Source organism: Grampus griseus, assembly GCF_964374135.1.
Source record: "Grampus griseus genome assembly, chromosome: 1".
Classification (NCBI taxonomy): domain Eukaryota; kingdom Metazoa; phylum Chordata; class Mammalia; order Artiodactyla; family Delphinidae; genus Grampus; species Grampus griseus.
The window spans coordinates 66,778,388-66,799,896 of record NC_139017.1 but is presented as its reverse complement, the minus strand read 5'-3'; the positions used below and the strand labels follow the sequence as shown (position 1 = coordinate 66,799,896).

General features: G+C 37.3%; 1 protein-coding gene across 3 annotated transcripts in view; it reads left to right on the top strand.

Annotated features, from left to right (window-relative positions):
• The window catches only part of ATF6 (activating transcription factor 6), a 222,639-nt gene that overhangs the window by 81,453 nt on the left and 119,677 nt on the right, over window positions 1-21,509 (top strand). Inside the window, exons 11-14 of one of the 3 annotated variants that reach the window (XM_082655486.1) lie at window positions 3,195-3,308; window positions 4,387-4,486; window positions 10,141-10,208; window positions 17,447-17,561. In XM_082655486.1, the coding sequence (XP_082511612.1) occupies window positions 3,195-3,308; window positions 4,387-4,486; window positions 10,141-10,208; window positions 17,447-17,561 (397 nt within the window). The remainder of the gene's footprint in view (window positions 1-3,194; window positions 3,309-4,386; window positions 4,487-10,140; window positions 10,209-17,446; window positions 17,562-21,509) is intronic. The other 2 variants (XM_082655484.1, XM_082655485.1) reach the window with 2 other exon arrangements.

The window sequence follows — 21,509 nt, the reverse complement described above, 5'->3', positions numbered from 1 at the left end:
GTATTTAATTTTTGATAGTTTGATTAATGTGTGTCTTGGTGTGTTTCTCCTTGGATTTATCCTGTATGGGACTCTGTGTGCTTCCTGGACTTGATTAACTATTTCCTTTCCCATTTTAGGGAAGTTTTCACCTATAATCTCTTCAAGTATTTTCTCAGTCCTCTTCTTTTTCTGTTCTTTTTCTGGGACCCCTATAATTCAAATGTTGGTGAGTTTAATATTGTCCCAGAGGTCTCTGAGACTCCTCAATTCTTCTCATTCTTTTTTCTTTATTCTGATCTGCAGTAGTTATTTCCACTATTTTATCTTCCAGGTCACTTATCTGTTCTTCTGCCTCAGTTATTGTGCTATTGATTCCTTCTAGAGAATTTTAAATTTCATTTATTGTGGTGTTTGTCATTGTTTGTTTGCTCTTTAGTTCTTCTAGGTCCTTGTTAAATGTTTCTTGTATTTTCTCCATTCTGTTTCCAAGATTTTGGTTCATCTTTACTATCATTACTCTGAAATCTTTTTCAGGTAGACTGCCTATTTCCTTTTCATTTGTTTGGTCTGGTGGGTTTTTACCTTGCTCCTTCATCTGCTGTTTGTTTCTCTGTCTTCTCATTTTGCTTAATTTACTGTGTTTGGGGTCTCCTTTTCGCAGCCTGCAGGTTCGTAGTTCCCATTGTTTTTGGTGTCTGCCCCCAGTGGCTAAGGTTGGTTCAGTGGGTTGTGTAGGCTTCTGGGTGGAGGGTACTGGTGCCTGTGTTCTGGTGGATGAGGCTGGATCTTGTCTTTCTGGTGGACAAGACCGTGTTTGGTGGTGTGTTTTGGGGTGTCTGTGACCTTATTATGATTTTAGGCAGCCTCTCTGATAATGCATGGGGTTGTGTTCCTGTCTTGCTAGTTGTTTGGCATAGGGTGTCCAGCACTCTAGCTTGCTGGTTGTAGAGTGGAGCTGGGTCTTAGCATTGAGATGGAGATCTCTGGGAAAGCTTTTGCCATTTGAAATTACGTGGAGCTGGGACGTCTCTTGTGGACCAATGTCCTGAACTCAGCTCTCCCACCTCAGAGGCACAGGCCTGACACCTGGCTGGAGCACCAAGACCCTGTCAGCCACATGGCTCCACAAGGATCCTGAGGGAGGCAGGCCCTTATCAGCTCAGGTGGAAACAGTGAAACTGGGTCAATCAAGCCTTGCGGTTTAGACACTGTACTGACAGAGGCAACCATGCACGTGGGAGCAGCGCCATGTTCCCTCGTCTCTGAGAGGACTGCTTCACCACTCGCGCGCCAGACAACCCAGGATAAAATGGTTACAACAGGCTTCTTTATTTCTGTTTCTCAAGTCAGAAACCCTGGTTCCTCCCTTTCAACATGTGCTGTTGATGTTCTTTCCAAATATTATCTTGAATTGGTTCATTCTTCTTCATCTTCATTGCCACCACCTTAGTCCATAGTATCTTCATCTCTTGCCCAGATTGCTATAGATCTCTCCTAACTGGTCTCCCAGCTTCCCCTTTTGCCTCTATCAAAACTGTTTTTGGTAACAATGGCAAGGCATAAATGTAAATTAAAATATATCACTTCTCTACTTAATACCCTTTTGTGGCTTCTTATTAAATTTAGTAATTCCTTATCATAATCTGGTCTCTGTCTTTCCAACCTCATCTTGTGCCTCCCTCACTTGCTTACAACTCTTCAGCTGATGAGTAGTTTTCCTTAAGTTCCTTAAATCCTCCCTTGTCCCACCTGCCTCTGTCTAGAACGCTCTTACCCCAGTTTCTATAGGGCTGGCTTCCTCTCATCTTTTATGCCTTGTCTTAAATACCATCTCCTTTTCAGACCATTTTATCTAAAGTAGGCATTGTTGTTGGTTTTCTATTTCAACCATATGCTTATTTCTTTCATAGCTCTTACCACAGTTTGGATTTATTTTATGTGTTTGTTTTCTTGTATTTGGTCCATCTTCCCCACTAAGGTCTTTGAGGATGGAGACTTCATTTCCCTTGTTCCCTATTGGAATTCCAGCACCTAGCACAGTACCTGGCACACAGTTGGTATTCAGTAAATATTTGTTGATTGAATTAATGAAAAGTACAAATCTAGCTGTGTCCAATTTTGTGTTTATAGTTTTTCTTTTTAGATTTTAATATATCCAGTTTTCTAAATCCAGAATATTGTATATAAAGAAATTCAAGATAGAGCTAAGATTTCTTAGTGAGAAAGGTTAAAATAGCCGACTGAAGGGAATAAATAACAATAATGCCCTCAGCTCAGATTCTAATTTTCAACTCAGATTTTGCTCCCTACATCACATCCTGGATATGAATTTGCATGATATAGATCACTGTGATGATTAGGAAAGTATATTTTTTGAAGTTAATAGAATAACTGGTTAATGTCACTCTGTTGTTTTATTAGGGATTCTAAAATTTATATGTAGCTTTTCAAGGCTTTTACTTTTCTCCTACCAAGTATTTTATGCTTTCCCTTTCCCCTACCACACACACTGTTTTAAGGAGACTATTCAGTTCTGTTATCACAGAGATGAGAATGACCACAAAACTTCAGTCCTGGTTAATAATACTTTCCTATCAATCGTAAGTCTTTCCTATCAATCGGTGGGTCTTTCCCCCAATTTCTCCTCTTACTTTGTCACCACCTCTGTTCCAGCAGCACTGTGTATGCCTTGAGCTCATTGAAGATATGAGCCATGTGTTATCATCGTATCCCTAGTTTCGGGTACATAATAATTGAGCAATAAATGTGAACTACCATGATAATCTCTGTAGAAAATTGGAAAATGAAATTTGTGCTGTGTGGTCTATACTTCCCTCCTTTTTAAATTACATTCACTTCTTTCTTGCAGTATGTTCTATTTACAATATTAAAAACTTTTTTTGTTGAAGTATAGTTGATTTACAATGTTGAGTTAATTTCTCCCGTACAGCAGAGTGATTCCATTTTATGTGTACACACACACACACACACACACACACACACACACACAGACGCATTGTTTTTCATATTCTTTTCCATTATGGTTTATCAGGATATTGACTATAGTTCTCTGTGCTATACAGTAGGACTTCGTTGTTTATACAGTATTTTTATTTCCATGAAATCTTAATACTAGCAATGACTTTCTTATAGCAATCTTCGTCTTAGGAATTTAAGACAGAAGGTAACACATTTTGTAAACGGTTTTTCAGATATGACCATTCTGTTTCAAATGACAAAGCCCTGATGGTGCTAACTGAAAAACCACTACTCTATATTCCTCCACCTCCCTGTCAGCCCCTGATTAACACAACAGAATCTCTCAGGTGAGTGTTTTCAGTTGTTGCAGATATATCTGAGTGGGTTCCTGTGTTTAGCTTTGGAACCTAGAAAAGTATTTGTTCAAATTAACCAAGTGGTTGAGAAAACTATGAATTATTTATTGAATAACCGTAGGCGTATCAATTGTTGTCCAGTTTCCCCAGCAACCTGATAGAGATGGTGATGGGTCTATTTCCTGTGATGGTATTGGGGTTGTATACTTAAATATGTCTTATTTGAAAACTGAAGAAGGATATTAATATAAAAATTCAGGGTAAGTGTTAGACTTGCAGTGGTAACATTCATAGTGGAAAGTACCTTTTTCTTCAAATTAGGAAGATAATAATTTGAAGATATGTGATTCTGGAGTCATTTTCACATTAGTGTACTTTTCTTTATCTACTTTTCCCTTGAATTTTTTCCTGTGATTTTGGATCCTATCTTTGAACCTCAAAAACTGCTTCAGTTTTTTTGTGATACGTAGTAATCAACTATATTTAAGTAAGTATAGTCTGACATCTTCACAACTGCTCTAAAGAGTAAGCAAAATAAAGGGAAGTTATATTTGAACTGGCTTTTTTTTTTTTTTTAATTTCCAGTGTTGGAAAATTTGGATTATAGTACCTTGAAATTTCTCCTCCTGAGCAGTTGATTCATTCTTTTTCTACTCCCCAAAAAAGCATGATTTTCAAAGGCTTTAATGAATCCATTTGTTGTTAGGACTCCTATGACTTGTTTTGTGCTCTCCAGTGTCTCCAGTATTTGTGTGTACATAGTCCAAGAGCAGAAACAGGAAATACTATTTTGTGGAAAAAACTTTGCATCCAATATTGATGTTTGCCAGGTATTTAGCTCTAATTTTCTTTGAATTTTGAACTCTGATTGAGGAGGCTACCATATAAAAATGCATGTCATTAAAGATAACATTAAGTGTCTTAGCTTTCTCAAATCAAAAAAGAATATTGAACCATTAGGCACTTGGAATGCTCTTTAGAACCTCAGAATATGATTAAATTCATTTCCAACCAAAGGTGAGACATCTGTTTCTATGAAATATGTTTAACTAATTAAGCTATTTTATAGGTTAAATCATGAACTTCGAGGGTGGGTTCATAGACACGAAGTGGAAAGGACCAAGTCGAGAAGAACGACAAATAATCAACAGAAAACCCGTATTCTTCAGGTTTGTTTCTGCTTGTCTTTGAACAATAGTTGGCATATTTGTTAGAAGGCTTCCTGTAGATGTGTTGCTCTCTTCTTTGGAACATTTGGGAAGCTTGAACTTTAGCCACTTCCCACTACCTCCTGCTGCTACTGAAGCAGGTGTCACTGCCATTGAAACCCTCCTCCCAGGTTTCACGGCACTCATTTAGGTTTTATAGCACTAGTATTTCCTGCTCAGACATAGTGCTGTTTCCTGCTCTCTCCCTCAAATTTGCTTTCAAGCCAGGGGTTTTATGCATGGACATCTGTATGACATGTTTTTGGCACAAATAATATAATAAATGATATTGTTTATCTCCTCTGTTCTTAGAGCTTTTCAAATGTAGGACAGCTTAGAAGTGAAGGCACATCTCCGTGGAGGGCATTTTTGTACTTAGACTTGTAGCACTACAGGTTAATGACAGCTCTTATTTAGAACCTATTAAACTGGGCTTCTATCTTAATATTGTTTACCACAAAGCACCATTTATAGTCTTTCTGTCATTCAACTATTTATTACTACTTCTGAAGCACTTAGACTGACACATTGCATTCTCCCAGCAAATGTTACCTGTGGTAGTAATAATGAGCCAGGTACTGTTCTCGACCCTGGGAATACAGTAGAGGGTATGATAAAATCCCTGCCTTCATGGAACTTACATTCTAATGGGAAAGATAAACAATAAACACGTAAAGTGAAATAAGTCATACAAAAAAAGACAAATACCATATGATCTCATTTACATGTGGAATCTTGAAAAAATACCCAACAAACTCATGGATACAGAGAACAGATTGTGGTTGCCAGAGGTGGTGGGTGGAGGGTACAGACTTCCAGTTATGAAATAAAGAAGTCATGAGGATGTAGTTTGCTGCATGATAACCATAGTTAATAATACTGTAGTGTATATTTGAAAGTTGCTAAGAGAGTAGATCTTTAAAGTTCTCATCATGAGGGAAAAAATTAAATTAAAAAATAAATAAACAAGTAAATAAATAAATATACTAAAAATTAGAAGTTCTCTAAAGAAAAAGCAGGGTTGGAAGTTAGAGTTTGAATGGAGAGGTGAGTGGCTATTTTAGATTGGGTGGTTAGAGAAGCCTTCTCTAAAGAGATACCACTTGAGTAAGGTATTGTCAAGGTAGTTATTACCAGCTGTTATAACATTTAGCCTCAAAATCTCAGTAGTTTAATGGAATAAAAATTTGTTTCTCACCCAGCGTTTGAGGTAGCTCTCTAGAATGGGTTTCCTCCAAGCAGTGACTAAGGAATCCAGGTTCTTCCACATTGTAGCCCAGCAACTTGAAATCCTTTGCTTTTAGCTTTGGGTGTTGGGGAAGAAAGTTTGGAAGATTATGCAGCATGTTTTAGGGATCAGGCCTGGACTTTAGTCAATGTTCAGTTGACTAAAACTCTGTCACTTTTCCCAGCCTCCCTTGCAGAAGGTTAGGCAAATGTAGTCTTCCTATGTGCTTGGGATGAAGAAGGGGTTTGGTGAGAACATAGCTTTTGCCATAGGCAGAAAATGAAGGACAAAATGTAAAGGTCTAGGAGAAAATCTGGAGAAACAGCTTTTAGACCAAGGGAATAGAAAGTATAGAGACCCTCAGGAGGAAACAGTTTGCATATTTGAGGAACATCAAGAAGTTGAGTAAGGCTGGATTACAATGACTAAGGGGAGAGTAGCCAAAGATGATGTCAGAAAGACAGAGGAGGCTAAATCATATCAAATCTCATATGCAATGGTGAGAACTTAGGTTTTCATCCTAGGTGCGAGAGGACAGCATTGAGAGGTTTGAGCAAGGCTGTGACTTGATCTGATTTATATTTTTAAAAGATTGCTCTAACTGCTACCCCAGGTAGAACACAGCAGGGAACATGAGTGGATGTAGGGAGACCAGTTAAGCCATCTCAGTAGTGTAGGTGGGAGATCATTGTGGGCCATACTAGAGTGGTAAATTTGAAGGTGGAGGAAAGTACTTGAATGCCAAATATATTTTGAAAGTATAGATGATGAAATTGCTATTGTAAAATAAAAAGGAAACAGTGGTAATTCCTATGCTATAGCTGCTGGATGAATGATGATGCCATTTACTGAGACTGAGAGTAGGGAAGGAGGAGTTGGAGGCAAGAAAAAAGAGTTTTAGATATATTAAGTTTGAGATGGCTATTAGACATTCAAGTGGAGAAGTCAGGTGGCTACTCAGATATCCAGGTCTGGAGTATAGGGGAGAGGTTGAGACTGGAAGTTTAATTTGGGATGATATCACCTAGAGAGAAGGTAAAAAGAAGAGAAAAGAGGTAAGGAACTGAACCCTGGAACAACGTCAACATTAGAGTTTAAAAGACAAGGAAAAATCAGCACTTGAGAAGGAAGAGGAGTGGCTGGCCAGTAGAAAAAGAAAAAATGTAGGATAGTTGTATCCAAAAACCCAAGCAAAGAAAGTTTTTAAGGAAGAGGATGTGATTTACTGTTACAGAGGTTAAGAGGTGTTGATTAAGATGAGGACTGGGAAATTACCATTGGATTTGATTATTAGAACTTGTTAATGACTTTGATGAAGGTTGTCTCATTGGAGTGGTGATGACAAAAGTCTGAGCGATGTGGGTTCAGGAAGTAAAAATAAAATGAGGAAATAGAGAAAATTATTTCAGGATGATCCCCATTAATGGAAACAGAGAAATGGAGTAGCTGTAAGAATCAAGGAAGAGGTTTTATTTTGGGATGGGATATGTTTCACCAGGTTTACCTGTTTATCTACTAATGGAAACTCCTAAGCTATTTGATTATTTGGAGACTAATTGGAAGCAGCACATGATAGGTTCCTAAGTACATTAAAAGTATATTGAGAAACATGGACTTTTAACCATTAAGGGACTGCTTTCAACTATAAAATAATGAGGGTTAGTCTAAATGAGCTTAAGCTCTGACATTTGAGATTCCATGATTATCCAGTATGTGTTTCTCTGGGCCTCTCAGGCACTTTTTGTTCACCTATTATGGCATCTTTATTGGTTGTTAGTACATCATTACTAATGTCACAGTTACCTCAGAGTCCCAAAGCTGTTTACTGACGTTGGAATACAGTGTCCAGTCTGCCAAAGCCTACACGTTAGCTGCCTCCATGGCTGGAGGAAAAATGGACTCTGTTTCCCTTCTGCTTTCCAAATCTGGTGCAAGTATATGTTATTTGTAGAAGCTAAATTATGTCTGGACCCTGATAGCAAAAAAGTTTGGGTAATATAGTTTTCAGGCTTTCATCCCTTGTTACACAGGGGAAGAGCAAAAAAGGGGCAGGAAGAGGTAATTGCCAGTAGAGAATTCCACACAGCTGGTAAAATGGGCTTTATGAAAAATTAGATGAAAATTATTGGCCTAAATGAGTTTTTTGCCTTATCTTTTGACATATTAAATTAAGAAGTCATAAAAATTCTAAATGTATAGGCTCCAAGTAACAAAGTTTCAAAAACATAATGCAAAAAAGTGACAGAACTAAAGGGAAAAACAGATAAATCTGCAACATAATTGGAGATTTTAATATCTTTCTCATTTCTATGTAAATGTCTGTCTCACTTTTTTTTGCTGATTGTGACCTTTTGCTAAATCCACATAGCTAAAAATGCTGAAGTTCATAGCCAAGTTTTCAGAAGTCCCTTTGTTTATTGGTGTAAATCTTAGATAGGTAAATGGCATATTCAATTGCTGTTTGCCTGATGTCTCTGTAACTCAGCTTTCCTTAAATCCTACCCACTCATTTCTGAGCCTAGAGAATGAAGTCTGGCTTCTTTCAGACTTCTCTGCTAATTTCATGTGTGCCAAAGTAGCAAAATCATTTAAAATTCACCAGTTATTTAATGTTTATTTTAAATTTTATATTTATCCACTAGCTGTAGTTTAATTTTGGCTTGATTTACTACTTACTTGATAAGCATATCAATAAATACAGTACTTTATTATTTAAATGTATTTGTTTTTCCTTTCATTTTATCTGTGCTTTTTATTTTTGTTTAACACATTTTTAACTTACTATATGTAAGCCTGACATTAGATTTTCGTAAAATTAGACCCTTGACTTGTTACAGAGCCAGAAATTGGAAGCCCTCTATTCATCCCTGCATATTGGTTCCATCTACCACCAAACAAAATTGTTCCCTCTTCTCTTCCCATAACCCTTTGTATATTCTTCTATTTTAGCATCACATTATATCATTTCTACATATCTGTCTTCCCAGTTAAACTGCAAGCTTCTAGAGGGCAAAAGTCAAATGTTAAATTCTGTAGCACCAGTACATGTAGTAGGCACTCTATGAAAGTTTGATTGCTGAAGGAAGGATGGATGGATATAGTAATGAACAAATGCTAGTAATCTTAAGATTAAACAGTTATTCAAGTCACTGTTTGACAGGGTAATAATAAGGTCACTTCCTAACATAATAATTGGTAATGTGCTCTTGAACTCTGATACTCTTATAAAACTTTTTTGAAGATCAGCTTACAAAGCTGCTGGGGTATATAAGAAAGCATAGTGCAAAGCAGGTGCTATATGGAAGACAGGTTTCCAGTGTAGTCTATGTGGACCACTAATGGTTCCAGATTGGACTGTTCTCTGGCCAAGAATCATTGATGAGATATCTTTATGATGGATTAGGCCACAGGTGTATTTAGGCATGAAGATCTTTGTGTTTAATTCAGTAAACAATAAGATCTAGTTTCATTATGAACCTTTCATAATTCAGGAAATTTTCATTCGGAAAATAATTATTTTAGACAAACGTAAGTTGTTATGTGTTCAGTAATACTTGTATGACTTGGTGATAAACCTTGTGATACTTGGACTAAGTTTTTGAGCTTTTTTTTTTTTTTTTTTGCGGCATGCTGGCCTCTCACTGTTGTGGCCTCTCCCGTTGTGGAGCACAGGCTCCAGACGCACAGGCTCAGCGGCCATGGCTCGTGGGCGCAGCCGCTCCACGGCATGTGGGATCTTCCCGGACCGGGGCACAGACCTGTGTCCCCTGCATCAGCAGGCAGACTCTCAACCACTGCGCCACCAGGGAAGTCCTGAGCTATTTCTTTAATCTTTGTGGGGAGTGCCTTAAATGTCTTACTGTCCGTAAGACACACCTCTCAGCCCAGAATGTGACCAAAAGAGTTCTAATTTCTATATTGGTGTTTAGTTATGTGAACTTAATATGTCAGTATATTCATGAAAACAACTTTACGGGGACTTCCCTGATGGCGCAGTGGTTAAGAATCTGCCTGCCAATGCAGGGGACATGGGTTTGATCCCTGGTCTGGGAAGATCCCACATGCCATGGAGCAACTAAGCCTGTGCACCACAACTAGTGAGCTTGTGCACCACAACTACTGAAGCCCGTGTGCCTAGAGCCTGTGCTCCGCAACAAGAGAAGCCACCGCAATGAGAAGCCCATGCATCACAACGAAGAGTAGCCCCCGCTCGCTGCAACTAGAGAAAGCCTGTGTACAGCAACGAAGACCCAAAGCAGCCAAAAAAAAAAAACCAAACAAACTTTATGAATACTTTAATGAAGTTTAGTAAATGTAGAATGAGTCAGTATAGGAAGCTTTTCATATGATTACATTATGTGACATCTAACCATTTTTTATCTTTCAGGGTGCTCTGGAACAGGGCTCAAATTCTCAGCTCATGGCTGTCCAATACACAGAAACCACTAGTATCAGGTAAGAAAGTGTGGAAGCTCTTGGCTAAGGAATTTTATTATTTATTTATTTATTTATTCATTCATTCATTCACTCACTCACTCACTCACTCACTCACCTGCTCCAGGTCTTAGTTGTGGCATATGGGATCTTCGTTGTAGCATGTGGGATGTAGTTCCCTGACCAGGGATCAAACCCGGGCCCCCTGCATTGGGAGCTTGGAGTCTTAACCACTGGACCACCAGGGGGGTCCCAGGAATTTTAAATACCTAGGATTTCAGTAAGGTTGAAATACACACTTCTCTTCCATCTTAAACTTGTTCTCATCATTATCTTGTAGAAATAGGTAATTCAGATATATGTAGAAACTAACAGTTCTCTGTAATCAGAATATTTCATTCATTTACTATGTGTATATTTAAAAATATATTCATATTATTTCTTCATTAGTTAAAAATGTTTTTAATCTCTGTACCTTCCTCTCAAGTTTGCTGTGAACCTGAAACTGTTATTTAAAAAATAATCTTTAAAAAATGTTTTAAAGTGAATTATAGTTGACCTTCCTTATTCATATATTCCGTATTTATGAATCCGCTTACTTGCAAAAATTTATTTCTACCCCCAAAATCAATACTGAAAGTGCTGTCATGGTCATTTGCATTCCCAAAAGTTTAACAAAGCAATACTTCGCCTTCCTGTTTCAGCTCTCATACTGTAAACAGTTGTCCTTTTTGAGGTCTATTTAGTGCCATATTTTTCACATTTTATAATTTTTGCTTGTGAATTCTTCCTGTAAAATGGCCCCCAAGCATAGTACTGAAGTGCTGCCTAGTGTTCATAAGCTTGAGAAAGCTGTATTGTGCCATGTGGAGAAAATACACACGTTAGAAAGCTTCATTCATGCATGAGATATACTGCTATTGACTGTGAGTTCAGTGTTAATGAGTGAACAGAATTTGTTAAAGAAGGTGTCTTTAAATAGAAACACATAAAACAGGGTTATATATTGATCAGTTGATAAAAATGCTGTAACTGAGAGAGCCTCATCCACCAGAGGGCAGACAGCAGAAGCAAGAAGAACTACAGTCCTGCAGCCTGTGGAACAAAAACGATATTCATAGAAAGATAGACAAGATGAAAAGGCAGAGGGCTATGTACCAGATGAAGGAACAAGATAAAACCCCAGAAAAATAACTAAATGAAGTGGAGATAGACAACCTTCCAGAAAAAGAATTCAGAATAATGATAGTGAAGATGATCCAGGACCTCAGAAAAAGAATGGAGGCAAAGATCAAGAAGGTGCAAGAAATGTTTAACAAAGACCCAGAAGACCCAAACAAACAGAGGTGAACAATACAATAACTGAAATGAAAACTACACTAGAAGGAATCAATAGCAGGATAACTGAGGCAGAAGAATGGATAAGTGACCTGGAAGACAGAATGGTAGAATTCACTGCCATGGAAGAGAATAAAGAAAGAAGGATGAAAAGGAATGAAGACAGCCTCAGAGACCTCTGGGATAACATTAAATGCAACAACATTCGCATTATAGGGGTCCCAGAAGGAGAAGAGAGAGAGAAAGGGCCCGAGAAAATATTTGAAGAGATTATAGTCGAAAACTTCCCTAACATGGGAAAGGAAATAGCCACTCAAGTCCAGGAAGCATAGCGAGTCCCATACAGAATAAACCCAAGAAGAAACAAGCTGAGACACGTAGTAATCAACTGGGCAAAAATTAAAGACAAAGAAAAATTATTGAAAGCAGCAAGAGAAAAATGACAAATAACATACAAGGGAACTCCCATAAGGTTAACAACTGATTTCTCAGCAGAAACTCTACAAGCAAGAAGGGAGTGGGAAGGGAGTGGCATGATATACTTACAGTGATGAAAGAGAAGAACCTACAACCAAGATTACTCTGCCCGGCAAGGATCTCATTCAGAATTGATGGAGAAATAAAAAGCTTTACAGACAAGCAAAAGCTAAGAGAATTCAGCACCACCAAACCAGCTCTACAACAAATGCTAAAGGAACTTCTCTAAGTGGGAAACACAAGAGAAGAAAAGGAACTACAAAAGCAACCCCAAACAATTAAAAAAATGGTCATAGGAACATACATATTGATAATTACCTTAAAAGTGAATGGATTAAATGCTCCAACCAAAAGAAACAGGCTTGCTGAATGGATACAAAAACAAGACCCATATATATGCTGTCTACAAGAGACCCAGTTCAGACCTAGGGATACATTCAGATTGAAAGTGAGGGGATGGAAAAAGATATTCCATGCAAATGGAAATCAAAAGAAAGCTGGAGTAGCAATACTCCTATCAGATAAAATAGACTTTAAAATAAAGAATGTTAAAAGAGACAAGGAACAACACTACATAATGATCAAGGGATCAATCCAAGAAGAAGGTATAACAATTGTAAATACACATGCACCCAACATAGGAGCACCTCAATACATAAGGCAACTGCTAACAGCTATAAAAGAGGAAATCTACAGTAATATACTAATAGTGGGGGACCTTAACACCTCACTTACACCAATGGACAGATCATCTAAACAGAAAATTAATAAGGAAACAGAAGCTTTAAATGACACAGTAGACCAGATAGATTTAATTGGCATTTATAGGACATTCCATCCAAAAACAGCAGATTACACTTTCTTCTCAAGGGCACACGGGACATACACCAGGATAGATCACATCTTGGGTCACAAATCAAGCCTCAGTAAATTTAAGAAAACTGAAATCGTATCAAGCATCTTTTCTGACCACAACGCCATGAGATGAGAAATGAATTACGGGGGAAAAAACGTAAAAAATACAAACACGTGGAGGCTAAACAATACATTACTAAATAACCAAGAGATCACTGAAGAAATCGAAGAGGAAATCAAAAAATACCTAGACACAAATGATAATGAAAACACGACGATCCAAAACCTATGGGATGCAGCAAAAGCACTTCTAAGAAGGAAGTTCATATATACAAGCCTACCTCAAGAAACAAGAAACATCTCAAATAAACAATCTAACCTTACACCTAAAGGAACTAGAGAAAGAAGAACAAACAAAACCCAAAGTTAGCAGAAGGAAAGAAATCATAAAGATCAGAGCAGGAATAAATGAAATAGAAACAAAGAAACAAAAGCTAAGATCAATAAAACTAAAACCTGCTTCTTTGAGAAGATAAACAAAATTGATAAACCATTAGCCAGACTCATCAAGAAAAAGAGGGAGAGGACTCAAATCAATAAAATTAGAAATGAAAAAGGAAAAGTTACCACGGACACCGTAGAAATACAGAGCATCCTAAGAGACTACTACAAGCAACTCTATGCCAATAAAATGGACAACCTGGAAGAAATGGACAAATTCTTCGAAAGGTATAACCTTCCAAGATTGAACCAGGAAGAAATAGAAAATGTGAACAGGCCAATCACAAGTAATGAAATTGAAACTGTGATTAAAAGTCTTCCAACAAACAAAAGTCCAGGACCAGATGGCTTCACCGGAGAATTCTATCAAACATTTAGAGAAGAGCTAACACCCATCCTTCTCAAACTCTTCCAAAAAATTGCAGAGGAAGGAACACTTCCAAACACATTCTATGAGGTCACCATCACCCTGATACCAAAACCAGACAAAGATACTACAAAAAAAAAAAGAAAATTACAGACCAATATCACTGATGAATATAGATGTAAAAATCCTCAACAAAATTCTAGTAAACAGAATCCAACAACACATTAAAAGGATCATATACCATGATCAAGTGGGATTTATCCCAGGGATGCAGGGATTCTTCAATATATGCAAATCAATCAATGTGATACACCATATTAACAAATTGAAGAATAAAAACCAAATGATCATCTCAATACATGCAGACAAAGCTTTTGACAAAATTCGACACCCATTTATCATAAAAACTCCAGAAAGTGGGCATAGAGGGAACCTACCTCAACATAACAAAGGCCATATATGACAAACCCACAGCAAACATCATTCTCAATGGTGAAAAACTGAAAGCATTTTCTCTAAGATCAGGAACAAGACAAGGATGTCCACTCTCACCACTATTATTCAACATAGTTTTGGAAGTTTTAGCCACAGCAATCAGAGAAGAAAAAGAAATAAAAGGAATACAAATTGGAAAAGAAGAAGTAAAACTGTCACTGTTTGCAGATGACACGATACTATACATAGAGAATCCTAAAGATGCCCCCAGAAACCTACTAGAGCTAATCAATGAATTTGGTAAAGTAGCAGGGTACAAAATTAATGCACAGAAATCTCTTGCATTCCTATACACTAATGATGAAAAATCTGAAAGAGAAGTTAAGGAAACACTCTCATTTACCATTGCAGCAAAAAGAATAAAATACTTAGGAATAAACCTACCTAGGGAGACAAAAGACCTGTATGCAGAAAACTATGACACTGATAAAAGAAATTAAAGGTGATACAAAAAGATGGAGAGATATACCATGTTCTTGGATGGAAGAATCAACATTGTGAAAATGACTATACTACCCAAAGCAAGCTACAGATTCAGTGCAATCCTTATCAAATTACCAGTGGCATTTTTTACAGAAGTGGAACAAAAAATCTTAAAATTTATATGGAGACCTGAAAGACCCTGAAGAGCAAAAGCAATCTTGAGGGAAAAAAACAGAGATGGAGGAATCAGACTCCCTGACTTCAGACTATACTACAAAGCTACAGTAATCAACACAATATGGTATTGGCACAAAAAAAGAAACATAGATCAATGGAACAGCATAGAAAGCCTGGAGATAAACTCACGCACCTATGGTCAACTAATCTATGACAAAGGAGGCAAAGATATACAATGGAGAAAAGACAGTCTCTTCAATAAGTGGTGCTGGGAACACTGGACAGCTACATGTAAAAGAATGAAATTAGAACACTCCCTAACACCATACACAAAAATAAACTCAAAATGGATTAGAGACCTAAGTGTAAGACTGGATACTATAAAATTGTTAGAGGAAAGCATAGGAAGAACACTCTTTGACAGAAATCACAGCAAGATCTTTTTTGATCCACGTCCTAGTGTAATGGAAATGAAAACAAAAATAAATGGGACCTAAGGAAACGTGAAAGCTTTTGCATAGCAAAGGAAACCATAAACAAGACAAAAAGACAACCCTCAGAATGGGAGAAAATATTTTCAAACGAATCAACAGACCCAGGATTAATCTCCAAAATATATAAACAGCTCATGCAGCTCAATATTAAAAAAACAAACAACCGAAATCAAAAATGGGCAGAAGACCTAAATAGACATTTCTCCAAAGAAGACATACAGATGGCCAAGAAGCACATGAAAAGCTGCTTGACATCAGTAATTATTAGAGGAATGCAAATTAGAACTACAATGAGGTATCACCTCACACCAGTTAGAATGGGCATCACCAGAAAATCTATAAACAACAAATGCTGGAGAGGGTGTGGAGAAAAAGGAGCCCTCTTGTACTGTTGGTGGGAATGTAAATTGATAACAGCCACTATGGAGAACAGTATGAAGGTTCCTTCAGAAACTAAAAATTGAATTACCATATGACCCAGCAATCCCAGTTCTGGGCATATACCCAGAGAAATCCATAATGCAAAAAGACACATGCACCCCAATGTTCATTGCAGCACTATTTACAATAGCCAGGTCATGGAAGCAACCTAAATGCCCATCGACAGACAAATGGATAGAGAAGTTGTGGTACATATATACAATGGAATATTACTCAGCCATAAAAAGGAATGAAACTGGGCCATTTGTTGAGACGTGGATGGCTCTAGAGACTGTCATACAGAGTAAAGTAAGTCAGAAAGAGTAAAACAAATATTGTATATTATCGCATATATGTGGAGCCAGAAAAATGGTACAGATGAACCAGTTTGCAGGGCAGAAATTGAGACACAGATGTAGAGAACAAACGTATGGACACCAAGGGGGGAAGCGGCAGGGCGGTGGTGGTGGTGGTGGGGTGAATTGGGCGATTGGGATTGACATTTATACACTGATGTGTATAAAATTGATGACTAATAAGAACCTGTTGTATAAAAAAATAAATTTTAAAAATTCAGGGAAAAAAATGCTGTAACTAAGCCTTCACAGGAACCTAACCTGTATTTCCCTTAGGAGAATGGTTCAGTGTTTGCTAATTCAGTGTTTGCACTGACTTTATAGGACTATAACTACCATAAATAATAAGAATTGACTGTATATTCAAAGTATTACAGTCAGAGATGGCCTCTTGAGCACGTGAAATTATTTCAAAGGAAGTTCTTATGACTCAGTTATAATTTCCTTTTAGGTCAATCTTGCCCTCCTCTTAAGTTAATAAAAGTTTGATTGAAGGCATAAAAGAATATGATTTTTCTTTTTGAAGAAAAATGAAGTCTTTTTTTTTTTAACTCTAACTTTTGGGTGTTGGCTTATTGTGCTAAACAATAAAAGACCCTGAAAATATTATTAAGAACTATATTAATATCATTTGAGTATATCTTTTGGGATAAGATGTGCTCTGAGGTATTATAATTTTAGTTATAATTTTACCAAGGCACTGACTTGGTACTTTTAATATCTATGGCTAGCAGTTGTTGAGTGACTCCCATGGAAGAGGACCCATGCTTGGTACTAACATCTCTGACCCCAGTAACAGTCCTGAAAGGTTTATGTGGTTACCCTCATTTTATTGATGAGGAAACTGAGGTTCCTCAGAGATTGATTTCCCCAAGAATATCCAGTTGAGAGGCGGAGCAGGAATTCAGAGCCAGGTGTATTTGTTTCCAAATCCTAAGTGCTTTTCACCTTTCACACAGCCTCATAGACAAGTGCACCTTCACACATTTGACAGAACGGTGAAAGATAACTTTTCCTCAGACTTAATTTATGTTACCAAAATTTTAAAATCATGCAAACCAATGCAGAAATCTATTTTCTGGTACTTCTATTTTTTTTTACATGCTTTGCAATGCACTTGACTGGTACATTTTAGAGCCTTGATACAGAAATGAGAGTTTTGGCTTTAGTGAGTTGGATCTTACAAATATCCGGACCTTGAGCTTTTCAAAATGTTACTATAAAAATTGCTGCCAAAATACTACTAATATTTTGGTTGAGAGAGATTCTTACAATTCAGAATGGGAAGCGTTTTTGAGAGGATAGAAATTTATTCGTTAAAGAACACTTTGCCACTTTGCCATTTTCTTACTTCAGCAGGAACTCAGGGAGTGAGCTACAGGTGTATTATGCTTCACCCAGAAGTTATCAAGACTTTTTTGAAGCCATCCACAGAAGGGGAGACACGTTTTATGTTGTGTCGTTTCGAAGGGTAAGTTCACTTTGAAAGAATAAAAGAAATAGTTTTGAATACCTGCTATATATGAGGCACTGAGCTGAATGCTGTGGAAGATAAAAAGATATGAGAGATAGGAAGCAATATAAAATAAATTGTATGAGTGGAACAGCCTAAGTGCTATAACACAAGCTTGATTTTGAGCTGTTCAGCGTTATGAAGTGGAAACATGGAGTTGATGCCAGGCAATATTTAGAAAATATAAGCTGCTTATTGATTTTTATTCTTTGTTTGTTTATAACCAACATATTATTTGTTTGTCTATAACCAGTGGAGAAGTATAAACATAAAAATGTCTTTTTAGGCTCTATTCCTGAGACTTTCTATCCCTCTTTTCTCTGTACTTCATCAAGCATTTACTCTTGCTAGTGAAGAATGTGTAAGATAATCAGTTAGCTTATACAAAAGTAAATGTTTATACGAGCACTTTATGTTACAAATGTGAGACTAAATGGGGAAAAAATGCAAAGCTTACTTTCATTCCATCTGCTTTTCCTCTAAAATGAAAATACATTCTGCATAGAGTTGCCATATGAATATCTCGGTTACAGTGCTGTATGTTAAACCAGTAACACATGAATGAATTAGAATTCCTTGGTAGTTTGTATCCTAGGCTTTTCTTTTTCTTTGTCTTTTTTTTTAAAGGATGTAGAGAGTGTATGATAGAAATAAGCATATGCTAACAATAAACGATTCATTCTCTGATTATTGTCACCACTCACTGTCACTGAAATTCTCAGTTAACTCAATGCTTTTCCTAAGGTATAAATATCTAGCAGCTCAGAATTTTGGACCAGAGAACTTTGACACTTGAAGATTAGGGAAACCAAACATTTCATGTGTTTTTAGTTATTAATCAAATATGTTAGGAGATTTGGAATACTATAGTGATGGTATCTCATGATTTCTGCCTTTTCTCAAAAATTTCCTGTGTTCAGCTTATTCTCTCAGACATAGCTGGTATATTTCTATACTGTGCCAGCCTCCAAGTTCATTTTCAGCAGCAAGGGGGCAGCTGAGAACAGGGTTTCAGCAAGGCTCCAACTGTATTGGCTGACCAGAGCTTAGTATTAGCTTTGGGTTGACACAATCATGTTTAAAGTTGGCAGGGGTTGGGGGGTGGGAGTAAACTTTTTTTTGTGTGTGTGGTACGTGGGCCTCTCACTGTTGTGGCCTCTCCCGTTGCGGAGCACAGGCTCCGGACACGCAGGCTCAGCGGCCATGGCTCACAGGCCCAGCCGCTCCGTGGCATGTGGGATCCTCCTGGACTGGGGCACGAACCCACGTCCCCTGCATCGGCAGGCAGACTCTCAACCACTGCGCCACCAGAGAAGCCCAGGAGTAAACTTTTTAAGATGGGATCCAGCACTACGAAGAAGAGACTTGATACATGTTAAAATGAATGTGTTGAAGTATATGTTATGGAAGTTACCACAGAAGAATATTTTTAACACTGAAATAGCTGAATACATTTTCTTAGGTTTGGGATAATTTCTCTATTATTTGATGAAAACAGAACAGTATATATTAAAAGTAGCAATTGTCAAGCCACAGATTGACCTTACGACTAGTAACATTTTTCTAGGGAAGAGAACAAGTATTTGTTATGAAGAAAATTATCCTAGCCTTAAAGGGACTGTATTTTTACAAAGGAAGATGAATGGTGTCCTTTGTTTTGTTTTGTTTTGTTTTGTTTTTTGCGGTACGCAGACCTCTCGCTGCTGTGGCCTTTCCTGCTGCGGAGCACAGGCTCCAGACGTGCAGGCCCAGCGGCCACGGCTCACGGGCCCAGCCGCTCCGCGGCATGTGGGATCCTCCTGGACCGGGGCATGAACCTGCGTCCCCTGCATCGGCAGGCGGACTCCCAACCACTGCGCCACCAGGGAAGCCTGAATGGTGTTCTTTTTTTAAAATAAATGCATTACGTTTCTTGCATTTGTAAAAGCTACTTCTCATTAGTTTGCTGTGAAAAGTGCTACTAGAAAATTATTTATCACCCTCCCTCCAATCCTTTGATGTTGTAGAAAAAACATTCTCATGTTTAAGAAAACTGTTAGGACTCTCTTTCACATTCTGTTTGAGTTTTTCATTTCCTAATTACTGATTTATCATATCTTAGTGTTTTATATCAAGGTAAAGTGAGGATAAGCATGAACTTAACTAGATAACAGTAGTTAGAGAGAGACAGCATCCTTTTTCACTTTTTCTTTCTTTATTTTGTTTTAACAGTTGGGATAAGGAAGTTAATTTTATCATCATGACTATAAATAGTGTCATTGGACAGGAATTTGATTCTTAAATCCTGGATTGTTCTTTTTGTTCTTGCTAAAGTGAAAATGAAAGACATAATGATCTCATGCTTAGTTTTTTTTTTTCATTTTTCCATATAAAATATTCTAACAGTTTCATCAAAAAGGCAAGTGGCATCATTTCTTGTGTAGAAAGATGTAGACTTTTTCTTTCATTTAGGCTCTTAATTTCATTGACAGAAATTATTGTAATTGATACTGTGCGATTACATTAGAAATTAAGAAATATAGGGATTCTCATGCCTCAAGGTTTTGCTTAGTATAAACCAGACTTAACAGAGCCAATAAGCAAACCATGTGGTTTTATTGTATAATTGGACATGTGTTTAAAAGAATATTTTAATATCTAAAAAAGTAGATGTAGCTATTGACTGTTTAGTATACCATTATTTAATAAAGCAACTCTTATGCTTCATAGCTTGGAACATACACTTGTCCTCATGGAAAATTGAAACAGTGGCTTGTTGTCACTCCTGATTCAACAGCAGCTCCAGTAATTCCATTTTAGTCTTTTTCACACATTGCTCATTCAGACTCCCTAAGCAGAAAGAGGATCTGATTATATATATAGTTGGGTAGAATTGCTGTGATAACCCTGGCTCATGATCCGTGGTCCATTCTTTTGTGACCAGGGAAATAGTGTTGATTTCATTAAATGTATTCTTTTGCTTTGTAAGCCAGCAACTATGCAAAAGGAACAGCCTGGGCCACTCTTCTGAGAAAATGATTGTGGTGGGCCCTTAGAGCTTCATAAACTGTTTATTATGCTACACAACACCTGCTTTAAAAAAAAAAGTTCTTTCTTGTATTGGTCCCTAGTTGTTTGATCTAAAAGGCTTGTCTTCTCATCTGTATCATAAGCCTCTGAAAGGCAGGAAGTGTCACGTGCTTTTTTTATTACCACTCCTGACACTCAGCACAATGCTAGCCACTCAGTGCTTATCAAACAGAACAATTTTAGGTATGGTTCACTAAGAGATGTCACAGTAATGGAAGTTCATTGTTTTCCATAATCATTTAAAGGGTATATTTACATGTTTTGCTTGGAGAAATCTAAATCTGTTTTACTGATCTAAGAAGTAACATAAACAGTGAAGTCCAGCAGAACGTTCAGTTAGAGATGACCTGTCTTTTCTTTATTTATGGTTGTACTAGCCAGAGATGCATCAGCTTTGTGCTTGTTTCTGTATCTAAGCTTTAGAGCTAAAAAAAATCACCTTGGTGAAATGTTCGACTGTGAAATGTTTAATAGTCAATAGGGAGAACTTTGAGGTACTTGCATCCTTGTTTTTTTAATATTTGGCAGAGTCATTTGGGAGTGGATTGTTGTTAGACCTCACTGCTTTCTTTTGTGGAGAAGGGATGGTGTCTAGTATCTCTACAGATTCAAGCAGCATGAGCCAGAAACTTGAAACTTTGGACAAAGAATAGGAAAGATGCTAATTAATGCAGAAAGGTTGACTGGTAATGTTATTGGTTCAAAAGGTTTGCCAAAGGTTTATTCCCATGGAAGGCCATAATAGAGAGTTTCACAGAATGGCAATGATATTTTATAAATTAATGCCTAGATTAATACCTAATACATGCTTGTAAGAATGGCATATTTTCTTAATGT